The sequence below is a fragment of the Haliaeetus albicilla genome, chromosome 12 (assembly GCF_947461875.1).
Source record: "Haliaeetus albicilla chromosome 12, bHalAlb1.1, whole genome shotgun sequence".
Taxonomy (NCBI): Eukaryota; Metazoa; Chordata; class Aves; order Accipitriformes; family Accipitridae; genus Haliaeetus; species Haliaeetus albicilla.
In genome coordinates, this window is record NC_091494.1 from 24,749,370 (window position 1) to 24,761,560 (window position 12,191).

Here is a 12,191-nt window from a genome sequence, read left to right on the forward strand (position 1 = left end):
CTACAACTAAAACACAAGAATGTTTCCTCTTTGCCTTTCAGGGAGAAAGACAAAATATCTGTCAGCTCCCAAAACAGTAACTTACCGTGACACACTGCTCACCACAGACAGATTTGGATGTATAAGGTCTGAATGAAATTAACTTAATATAATCTTCAGTCAAACAGCCTTTCTAACAGCAGATGAAAGCCAAAGGATTAGAAAAATCCAGAACTCCCATGTTTTGACAATGTTAGCAAAGGGAAAACCAGGCTATTCAAGAGCTGCCCAAAACACACTTACAGACAGGAAGATGAGCCCTGACCCCTCTAGAGTGGATGCAGCAGGGATCTTTTGCCAAGTGTGCCATCATCTCTCATAGTAAAACTGCTCCTAGGGCTCTATGAATGGCTCTGATGGCTCATGATAGATGATAAGAGACAGAGAAATGTAAAAATTCTTCTTTTGAGAGGCATTTTGCCTACTGCAAGCTCTTCACCCTTTCCTGTGAGGAAGTTAAACTGGAATTAATTACTTTGACACTGGAAATGTGCAATGCTGTATCCAGAAACTGTTCCAATCCGGGGGAGATACAAGAAAGCAGTGTTTTGAGAAGTGAAGAGTGGTTTGAGATGCGTGACTGGAAATATTCAAGGAGGGCAACCTTTCAAAGCTGAAAGAAGCGCAGGGCTTCTGGAAAACCACGCAGCTTCCCTGAGACTCAAATCAGGTGCTAAAATCAGATGCTAAAAAATGGATACATTCAAACCCATTACTTCATTTGAAAATTTAGGCTGTGATTGAACCTCCTGAACATGCATCAGGATCAAAGAAAAACTGCCAAAAGCAGCAATGGCAGGGTCACTGCACAGAAATGCAAGTATGAAAGGATAGTAATGAAGGTGGTCACAAGGAGTTCAATAAACAAAAATGGATCCTGCCAGACAAGGAGTGGAAGACTCCCATACTGCCAGAGAAGGCACAAGTGAGTAGAAATACTTCTTTTTAAATGTACATTGGGAAGCAAACAATGAAACAGAAAAACAGTCTCCAGTTTTAGCAATTTCTGTGCTCTGAAGGCAAAGTAAATGCTTTCTCCACCGTCTAAAGTATTTCTTTGCAGAGCACCAGTTCTATTTCATTTTTTCATATACCTGGAATTAAAGTAGTAGTCAAAATAAAGAGATTGGAAAGGTAGTATTAATGAGACCACAAACTAATTTTACGGCAAAGCAGCCTATGCTAAATACTAATCTTTTCAGTGCCTTTATGGCATACATGAAACCAGCTCCTGTGGGTCTACGATTCATAGACACATAGAAATTAAAGTAGAAAAAGATAAGCTTTATCTACCTTCCTACCAACACAGAATTCTTTCTTGCTCTATGTGTTTTTCAGCTCTGCTGAGCCCAATTTTCACCATCTGAAATGAGACAATTCAACTGCACATGTTACATCAGCAGAAGAAATCATGGAAGCATCTTTATGTGGTCAAACCTGGAAGAAGTAGAGACATGTGGTACAAGGCACTGGAACAGAGTCACTGCTTTGAATTAAATGTTAGAAATTTTGTGCTTTGACTTATTATCAATTTCTACCTCAGTATGATTAAAAGAGCTGTAGCTAATCAACTATATCACAACCACAGAGCAACTTAAGAGCCTGAAATTCTGACCTTGCACTTTGCAACATCCACCTCTTATTGTCTTCAGTGAAAGTAATGTTCACTCAGTAACTTCCAGTGAACTCCTCAGGCCTTAACACCTGATTGCAGGATAAGTATTGATCTTTTAAACAACAGGCAGTGTTATCCATTAAAAAAAAAAGAAAAAAAAAAGAGAAATTAAAAGAATGAAATCACAGATTGTGTTTCTGGGCCATGGGAAAAGAGAAGAAAGGGACAGTAAAATAAATATAGATATGTACACACACTGTTCAGATGTGGTTGTGAAGATTATGGGAGTTTTCTCTTGAAGCGTTTTGCAGATGGGAAGTTCCCAGAAGGCCAATGGGAGAGGTCTGAATGCCCTTCAAGCTTGTTATACACTATTTTCAGGCTGATACTCAATCGTATTTTGGCTAATTTTGTTAAGTTCAAACTTCAGCTGTAGATGCCACATCACAAGGCTACACTAATTCTTTCTCCCTCCCCTTATGTCTTAATAAGAAATGTAGGATTTCCAAGTTCAAGTGCTTGATTCTTAATAGGCACTCTGTATTATTTTAAAGAGTTTATTATTTTTATATTCTTAAATTTCCACATTGTATTTTTATAATTTTATTTTGATTCCACTCTCTCTTTTTATTTTTCTTTAAACCACTGCACCAGAATGTGTTTTGACCATCTTCCAAACTGAAACACGTACAAAAATTTCTGAAGCATTCCAATAATTGTAAACTGGGCTGTGCTGCCCAGGCAGGAACTCTGCTTCTCTCTCTTTCTTTCTCTCCCTTAAACAAAAAGTACTTCCACTGAAAATAAAGAAAAAAAGGTCTTTTTGCAACATACAGAAGCAGTGAAATAGGACACTTCAGTTTCATATGAAACAGGCAACGTGAAAATAGTCTGAATTTTAACAACCTACATTAGGAAAACTATAAAATATAGCATGACAATTAAGTAAATTGTTACCTTTACCTCTAAAGAAGAAAATCTTCTATTTTAGAATTGCGAGGCTTTTATCCTGCAAGCCTCAAGAAAACCAAACCCATCCTTTTCCAGATCTATTATTATTATTATATTTACACAGAAGCTGAAGTGTGTAATGGAAAATTATGTAGACAAAGTCCCTGGTTGTACACAAAATGACAATGCAACCTATTATTTTCAGGATAAATCAGCTCTCAATCTAATTACCATGTTCTTGTAAATATTCTATACATTACTAAATAATAGGGCTTACTATCCTTGTCTGGATCTTGCAAATGACTCTGCAAAGAAAAAACAGACAGAGGCCCATTGATTCCCATGCATGGAGTCCTAGAGTCCATTCCACGAGTCTCTTTGCAAGATCAAGACCACAGAGAGACTCACAATTGCTTAATTATATTCACCACCATACCATGAAATATGAAAACTGAAGGGATACATAAAATCCACTTGATTATTACAATTGTTCCTTTTCCTTTACTTTGTTTTTTTGGTTCCTCTCCTTTTTCATTTTAGCCCCGAAATCTAGTCTGTCTCCTTTGGCTTGCAATCAACTTTGCCCTCTTGTTCTGTGCTGCTGCTCTGTGGCTTGTAGATACTGGGAGATACCAATATCTGTTAAAAAACAACTTGGACTTAAGAAAAAACAGCAGAGCCAATTCCAGCTGTTTTAATTTTTCTAAAAGCAGTGTCATGTCAAAATGTACATTCCCAGTTACCTCTGACTTGACAGTGTCCCTTTTTCAGAAAAAAAATCAATTTGTAGCAATGCTAATCTCTTTCCACATGCCATTTTAGCCTAAGCACAGTTTTGACTCAAAACAATACTGAAAGATAATGGTTATGTAAAAACCCGCAAAAATGTGTTAATAATAAATAAGCCAAAAAGCATATAAAACAAAAAGCCAAACACTGGATACAAGAGATAGAAATCACATATTTTCCATAAATATAATTTCAGTGCAAAAGCCTCTGTTAGTAGGCATGCCAGTCTGAAAAATAAAGCCAGTGTTCTGAATAAATACACAGCATATTTTCATGTGAGTTTATGAACAATGCATTTTTACGCATTTCTGGTGGAGAAATACCATCTCTGCTTTGTGAGAGATTAAGCATAAACCATCTGTGCTTTTCCTCTCACTGACAGCACTGCTAAATAAAGGGGACAGCAAAGAGTTAAAGTCTGCTCTCTGCAGAAGTTTTCATCACTTGAGTGGGGTTGAAGCTTTTTTGCTTCCTCTTGTGTAGGGGTCAAGCAAATTCACAATACTTGATTCAGAGCACAGTGTGGATCTGAAGAACAGAGGTCAGACAGGTTGAATTTCCAGTAGTTTGCACAACCTAGCATGTTAGCCCTGGAATCATGTCAACATTAGCAATGAGAATCCCAAAAGATCGCTGTGTTTGGGGTACACTAATAATGCACTATGCAGAGTCGAAGGTGCATTGCTGTTTAGTTTTTTCTACAACTCATATAATGATTTTGCTCAGAAATTGAGAATGACAGTCATCTAATTTCTGCTAAAAGCAGCTTATCTCCCTCAAAGTAAAGATCACTGTGCAAACTCTTAGGTGGGCCAAAAGCTCTTCCAGCACTGCAAGGGGCATGACTGTACAGCCTCCCACCTGAAAACATGCAGCATGTCTGGTATGCTAGAAGCACATTTGTATGTCCTGCTAGGTAAGCATTCTCATTGATGAGACAATGCCTAGCATTTGCAAAGAGAAATATTAACAGAAAGCACCACGTGAAAGCACTTTTGATCTCTTTCATATTACTGGAGAAAACTATGTAACTTAGACACAAAGGGGGAACTACTGAAGGGTCTTGAGATATTCATTATCATATGTGAAATCATCTCACTTGAGAACTGTCCAACTTCTATTTTCTTATTCAGTTCCTCAGATCAAAACTAATTCTTCCATGGAGCCATGAAAACATTTATTTGCCTGATGATGAGCAAGGACTCACCCATCTAACACTCAGGTTAAAGTTAACCCAAAAGCAGCCACCTGGATGTATCTCAAACCAATAAAACTACGAGCAGAGGACGCACCAAAATGGACTTGCATTCCCTCAGGGGGCTGGCAGGTAATCTTGCCATTTATTATTCATACAGTATCATAACAGAAACGGTACTTTTCAAATAAATAGAAATTGATCGTTCCCTGCCTAACAAGCATCCAGCCTAAAAGCCTGGTTCCGCAGCTCCTTAAACAGGTGACATGCACTAGTAAATCTTACATAAAGATCCTAAATTATACATCTTGGAGGCCATAGATTACAACAATAGGCTATAATTAAGCTGATTATCATATACTCATGCTGTTAATTAGTTAATATTTTTAAATTTTAGTATATTAAAATGTAGACGCAGTGTCCAAGCAAATTAAAGAGGAACGTCAAGAGGTATAGTATATGTAAAGCTGAGCCTACCTCATATGTTTCCATTTTTGTTCTGCAAATTTGCAGCAGAATAGCTGCAGGATAGCTGGTTTGGCAAACTTACAATTCTAAGAGCTAGTATTTTGTACTAGGGCATCTGAGTTATTAAAAACAAACATGGACAAACAACATTGGAGATGCAATCTGAAATATCCAGATAAGGTTGAATATTCATGGATCAACTATCTAGTTGGACCAGTGTCTGAGGTCCAGCCACTGCCAAGCATTTAGGCACCTGAATCTCTGAAGGCAAAGGAGATTACATTCCTTGAAAAATTTGGGCTTTGATGCCTTCAAAGAGGTTACTGCACAGAAAGTTTCTGCAGTTTCTAAAAAATGTCAAAATTTTAGATTCATCTAATCTCTGAAATTTGCTCTACAACCAAATTGTATGGCATTTTTTAATATAGGTCCTCTAGTTTGCCTGATATAATTATGTAGCTCAACTATCTCCAATGAAATGTTATAATGTAACTCTTTTATTAAATAAGAAAATAGACAGTAGATTCATGTAATCATAAAAAGATTGAGCAGGCTCATTTCCTGAAGTTTATTTCCTTTTTGTAACAAATATTTACTGTCAAATGTTTATTACTTTTACATTTGGATTTTTTAATACTTTATTGAATTAAAAATACCACATTACCATTGGCTAAAAGAGGAGACAGCTATATTTGCCAATAATTTCTACAGCTAATGCCAGTGACTAGTGCCAATTTTTTTTTTGGTTCATATTTTTGTAGACAGCTTTGAGACTTAACGATACAAGCATTCTGCAGATGAGGCATCAGAAACACAAAGGTGACAAGAACACAAACTTTGAAGGTTTAAAAATTAAAGCTGATCATTTCCTCTAAAGAATTTCCTTTCATTGCCTTCAAACGCCAATTTAGAATAGCATAACAGGATGCAAATATTTACTTAAATATTATTACAGTGTGAATGATAACTCTTAACACATATTTGTAACAGAAAAATACTTCTAAATGAGTGATTGCAAATTGGTTTTAATCTGCTGAAATTCTACAAGGCTTTTCATTAGAAAGCACTGAAGTCCTCACAAAATATGCTTTTCTTTGGGAGATACTAAAGGAGTGATGGAGGAAGAGCACAGTTTTCATTGTGTTCTAAAAAAGGCAAATAGTAAGACTGGTGAAAAATCTTGGGGGACACAAACACCTGCTGTCTGTATCTTACAGAAAAGAACAGTGCCTGTTGGCTTGTTATTCTGGCAAGCAACTTGTCCCTGAAGCAATTCCAGACTGGACATGCAATTTCTGCATGAGAAATGCTGACCACCTACCAGTAGGCTGACATTCTCATTAGGCACTGGACAATCCAGAAACAGAATGTTTTTTATCACAACAAGGGAAATGGCAAATATCTATTCCAACAGCAGTCAAGCTGGGTGACACCCACACAAGTGGAAGAACTTGAATCATCCTGGGTAGATCTGGGCTTTTCTTTACAGACCTATATTCTAATACTTTGCTTCCAGTACAGTAGTCCTGGTGGTCTGCATTTTCTTGATGGAGCTGGAAAATACGACCTACCCAGATTCTTTTCTTATTGTTTTATATTAGCTAGTTTCCAAATCCAAAATAAATAAAACAGCAAATGTGAAACTAAGAGCATGTTCCCAGGACTTGCATGTGTTCAACAGTTTTAGTAATTTGGCACTTAGAAACCTCAGTTATCACTGATCATTATTTTCTTTGTTAACACTGATTTAAGATCCCAAGATTGTTCAGAATGGGAACAAAGGACAACTAAAAAATACAAATGGCTGCTTAATGACAGCAAGAAACCTGGCTGCTTCATGCCTGTTTATATAGGACAGAATGCTGCCAGCTGGTGCTGGTGACAGGACTCAGTGCCTCATGACTTTCTTCTGGATATCTCCGAGGCCACAATGGAAGTAAGTATTTCTCCAGTCCCTGTCTAAAGTGGGATGCAGACAAGCTCAGGTCAGAATGAAGACATCTAATTGTGTAAGACCTTAGGAAAAGTTTAGCTGTCTAAATTCCAGAGGACAAGTCAGACAGCCTCATCTCAAATATGACCTACTTCTAGAGACACCAAAAATCAGTGTTTCCATTTTACCAACCAACCATGTGATATAAGCCATTTTGCACCCAAATCCTGACAAAACATCATGTTGCTTAGAAAACACACAGGAAGGGGCCTAATTCTGCACAAATCTCTAAACGGCCTCATCAAACAAGCAGTCATTTATATTTCCTTGACACAGAGTTAGAGTCAGCTCCTAAGAACATTGTAGCGGTCTGAAGGTGACGTGTATTGAAAGAGCCAGACAGTCATTTAAGCTGGCTCTGTCGAAGTAGGCAAGCACTCTTGTGAGAAGAGACTTTCACCTCAGCTGAACTTCCAGCAAAACAATCTCTACTGAGCATTTCAGCAAAACAGTGTCAAAAGGGAACTGTCCCTAAATTAAGACCAAGTACAAACAAAAGTTTTTCTGGGTCTGCTCTAGGAGATTAACAAGACCAGTATGGGGAAAGGAGGAGGACGGCATAAGTATGTGCTGTTGACATAAAGGTCAATGGGAGTTTGACTACTAATTTTGTATCAGCAGTGCTGAACACACTGAAAATCCCATGGACTAGTTCTGAGGAAAGTACAGACTCCTTTGCTTCCCCAGTGCTTGACAGCGTTATTTCTACCTCCCACCTTGTTCCCAGGTAGACCCCATGAGCTCTTACCTCCATATTCTTACAGAATGTAGCATTGGTCCCAAAAAGTATCTGGCATTGTTCATCAGCACTGTAGTGCATTCCAGGCAGCTTGTGAGGGAGCCGCACCGCGTATTGGCTTCGGGGGTCTGTTACCAGCAAACAGGTGCTGACCTTGGACCTGTGGAGTGTAAGAATTAAGTATGCCTTTAAGGGAAAGCACCTTTGAACTCGAGTGTTAGATCACTGCTGTAGAGAAGCTGTTGTCCTCTCTTTAACAGGGAATCTGATGACCTCATGTGAAACAGTGGTCATTTTTCCCAGTATATATCTGGAAGCCTTCTAAATCATTGAAAACTATGGATAGAAAGGTCCTTGGGAACTCATCCTTGGCCCCAGGCCTTAAAGCAGAATCGACTATTCACATCATTCTGGGTTAAACATTTGTCTAAACTATTCCTAAAAATCTGATGGAGATTCAATTCTGCCCTTAGGCTATCTAGTCCGAAGCTTCAAGAACCTTACAATGACAGCTAGAAAGTCTTCTATCATGTCTCACCTGAATCCCCCTAGCTGAATTTTAAGCCCTTGACTTCTTTTCTTAACCATCACAGACACAAAGGAAAGATTTTTCCCTTTGCCTTCACAACAGTCTTTTACAAATTGGAGTATCACTTTGTCATCTCCCCTCTATCAGGGACCAGAGTGAGTTCAGATGCAACTTCTTTTTCAACTTCATGCCTTTAACATAACAGTAGATATCCCATTTTCTTTCACTATTTTCCTTTCTCTCCCACCTCTAATTCCCAGAATGGGGAATTTTCCATGCTGAACCCACTTCTAGCAACAAAGCACTGGCCACTGTGCCAGACACTGTTTGTCAGAGAGCTGCACTGTAGGTTTAAGACCACAGTTACAAAGTTCAGACAATTCCAGTGCTTGCTAGAGTACATCAGAGTTAACAAGCAGCAGGACAGAAATCCTTCCTCAACTGTTGAATATGATGAACTGAAATACGGGTGCAGTGGGAAAGAAGTTCATGGTGAACTGTTTAAGACCAACACTTACTGAGGAGTGAGACAACACGTCAGAATTACCTCTGGGCAAAGTAAAGTTTCCATAAAATAAAAGCTATTTAATAACAATAATGACAGTAAAAGCTACAGCACCAAGCTGGCAGCATCCTTCAGCGGAGCTTTTTTCAGGCCACCTACACACAGATTTCTGTCATTGCAAACATGAAGGGCATTTTTTGTAAAATGAAGGTGATCTGGGATTGTTTTTAAGAAGCTATCAGTACACTGACAACTGCACATAATTCTTCTACCTCTCTGCAAACCTCAGTTTCCAAGGGACTATTGTAATGGAGACAGATTCAAACTGGCACACCCTAATGACACATGCACACACTTTTTCTTAAGGAAAATTGTTTAGACTTTCACTTTCAAATAACATATTGGATTCTTGCCTGATAAGACTTTTGGTAATCAGCACAATCCTTACTTTAAGAAGTTTTCAAGGTCATCGCGGCTGCACGAAGACCAGGAAAGGTCACTTGGGTTCCTGCCCTTCACCCATTCTCCGGACATAATATGAGACCTCCCCGCACAGGGTTGATGGTCATCATCATGGCTCATTCCCATGCTGTTTGATTAAAACAAAACAAGATAGAAAAACATACCAAGTTATGATATGGGTTTCTCATTGGACTTAGTAATGATACTCTTAACAATTAACAAGTCAAAAACAGGCTGCACATATAACACAGAATCATTCACCTACTGCTCTGGGCACCTGCTTCATGAATAAACTGTAGGTTCCTTTAATTTATCCATTGCCTTTGTGTGTTTGAAACTTTAAAATGTGCTTCTTACGGACTTTCCTACCAGGAAATGTAACTATTTGAGGGTTCGTGAGATGTGAACCTGGGGAAGTGATGTAGCACAGCTGAACGATATCTGCTAGAGTATCAAAGGTAGTATTTACTGAAAATTTTTGATTGCTTTCCCAAATCTAGTGGTTATGGTCCCTATAATCATACTGAGAGAATGGTCAACAAATTAATACTAGAGATGGACCAATTTTGTTGTTGTGTCAGTGTGAATTTAAACAGCTGAAACCAGGACAAATAACTCTACTGTTGGGAAAAACGTCTCTCTAAATTTGTGGTATTGTACAATCTCTCTCTCACCTAACTTTGAAGCTGATACTTCTTTGAGCGGTGGGTTGGATCAGATGGCCTCCAGCGGCCCTTCCAACATAAATTACTCTATGGCTCTATAACAGCAGTGCCCAGATAAGAGCCTGAGGCAGAACCAAGCCCTCATTTGGCAAGCACTGTCCAAACAAGCATCAAGACTGCCCCATGCCAGTCTCAGCAAGAACAGAATGAGACCTCCTCAGCAAAACAAGCCATTAAACAAACAGCAGATTGTGTAGTATAAACATACATGTAGGAATTCAAACACATTCTGTGAGGATTTCAGAAAGTATTCAGAAACAGAAAAGTATTACTTTATCCTCCATTCAACTTCCCACTCAGGACCCTTCTATCATTAGTGGAGTCTCTACCATTGGGCTGTTACAGTAAATGACTGTTCAGAATAAATCCCTGTTGCCACTACAGAAAGACGAGGCTCCTCTGCTGGAGGCAAGCCTTTGTGAGCAGCCTTCATGGTGGCAAAGAAGGGATAAATGATGTGACCAAGTTCACCTGCTACATCAGTGAAATGTCAGAAGTCCTGACTGGCAGTCCTACACTGAGTCCATCGTACCATGCCCCCTGGCAGCAAAAGTGAGTTAAGGGTTTTCCATCCTACTTTGAAATGATCATTAAAACCATTTTTTAAACTCATATGGAATAATAACATTTTGAAACGTTAACATTCTTCCTTCGATTCCAACATGAAATGGAAAATGGCTTTCAGACAAAAGGTGCCTTGTATGGCCAGTGTCACTTTCTAGCAAAATAACAGTCACCAATTTGGGGCTGAAAACACAGATTAATAGGAACTCACTAGGTCTCCAGCTGGCTGGACTGAGCAAGCCAGGAGCAGTCCCTTTAAATACGGTGTTGGACTCTTTAATGCATGCTATTTCTCTACAAATCAGAGGCTCCTGTTTGCTTTCTGACTATGCTCTTGGCTTTGCTTCTCTCCAGTTTTGGGACTCAACTGTTCAAAGCCTAAACACAACATATATTTCTAGTTGCAAAGAACCAAAACCGGCTTCAGAAGTTTGATAATTATGGCTTAGATTAAACTGCCATCTATGCTATTTTTAGTTTAAAGTGAAGATTATATGGTGGAGTCTATTATTTTAGGTTTATCTCCAGGGACATTGTTATTTCTAGCGAAACTACATTTAACGTAATTTTTAGACTCAGAAGTTCATAGTTATTCTTGTTTTTAAACCTTTGTGGGTTTTGAACACAGCAGAAACATTAACATCAAGCACATTTTGTTTGATGCAGGCAGGAATAATGTAACAGTCTATTAGTAACTGTAACTTCAAAACAGTAAAGAGTGAAATTCCTGATCCACTGAAGTGAATGGGAGTTTTGCCATTGACTTCAATGGAGCCTGGATTCCACTCCAAATATTTTACCCATGTTGTTTCTACACACAGAGAAAACTCTTCACATGCTAGGAAGAAAGTTCCAGCAGTATTCCTCCAATGCAAATAAGCCCATCTAAAGTTCGTATTCCTAACAGTTAGGAAAGGAAGAGCTAAGTACCATGAAGCAAGGTATGTAAGCTTGCTGGAAATCTTCCAGAGGAAAGTTTGCCCAGAAATGCCAGTTTAGAACACTTGTGGGCATGCTGCAATTGAGTTAACTTTTCTAATGGAAACAAGGCAGGTTTCCAAGGTTTCTTTCAGCTTGCCTGCCTTATGATTGCCACACTGCTGAGACTCAGAGTTGGGTCCTTCAGGTTTCTACTCTGTCAGGGCTTCTGTGGGATGGGACTTGGCAGCCATCCCATTCTGGCAGCTTCCTGAATCGCCTCCTGGTAGACACCTCAGCTCTTCCACTTGAAAAGGGTGAAAACAAACCATCTTCCTGATTTTCCAAGTGGTTTAGGCTCCCTGACTTTACCTCTTCCACAAAAGTCTAGTGTTTGGCCTAGAGTTGTTAATTAAGAAATGCATTAGCTTTCTGATTAACTTCATCTATTCTTTGTTAAATTTGTTGGAAGTGGGATGTTTTTTGTTGGCAAACAACAAGCGCAACAGTTACTAATTAGTACATTCCTGTCCTTAACTTTATTTTAAACCTGACCTCATGAAAGATGTCTGCCTAGGAGAAATGCTGAGGCTAACATTCATTACTCAGCTTTGATTCTGCAAGGGTGTTCGAGGCAGGTAGAATGTATTCTCTATAAAGACTGAGTCAGAACTCACATCTCAGAGTTACCTACAGGCT

General features: G+C 38.8%; 1 protein-coding gene across 2 annotated transcripts in view; it reads right to left on the bottom strand.

Annotated features, from left to right (window-relative positions):
• Window positions 1–12,191, bottom strand: part of ADAMTS17 (ADAM metallopeptidase with thrombospondin type 1 motif 17) — a 198,389-nt gene that overhangs the window by 92,339 nt on the left and 93,859 nt on the right. For both annotated transcript variants that reach the window (XM_069798522.1, XM_069798521.1), the window contains exons 9-10: window positions 9,272–9,412; window positions 7,799–7,949 (exon numbers count right to left, since the gene is read on the bottom strand). In XM_069798522.1, the coding sequence (XP_069654623.1) occupies window positions 7,799–7,949; window positions 9,272–9,412 (292 nt within the window). The remainder of the gene's footprint in view (window positions 1–7,798; window positions 7,950–9,271; window positions 9,413–12,191) is intronic.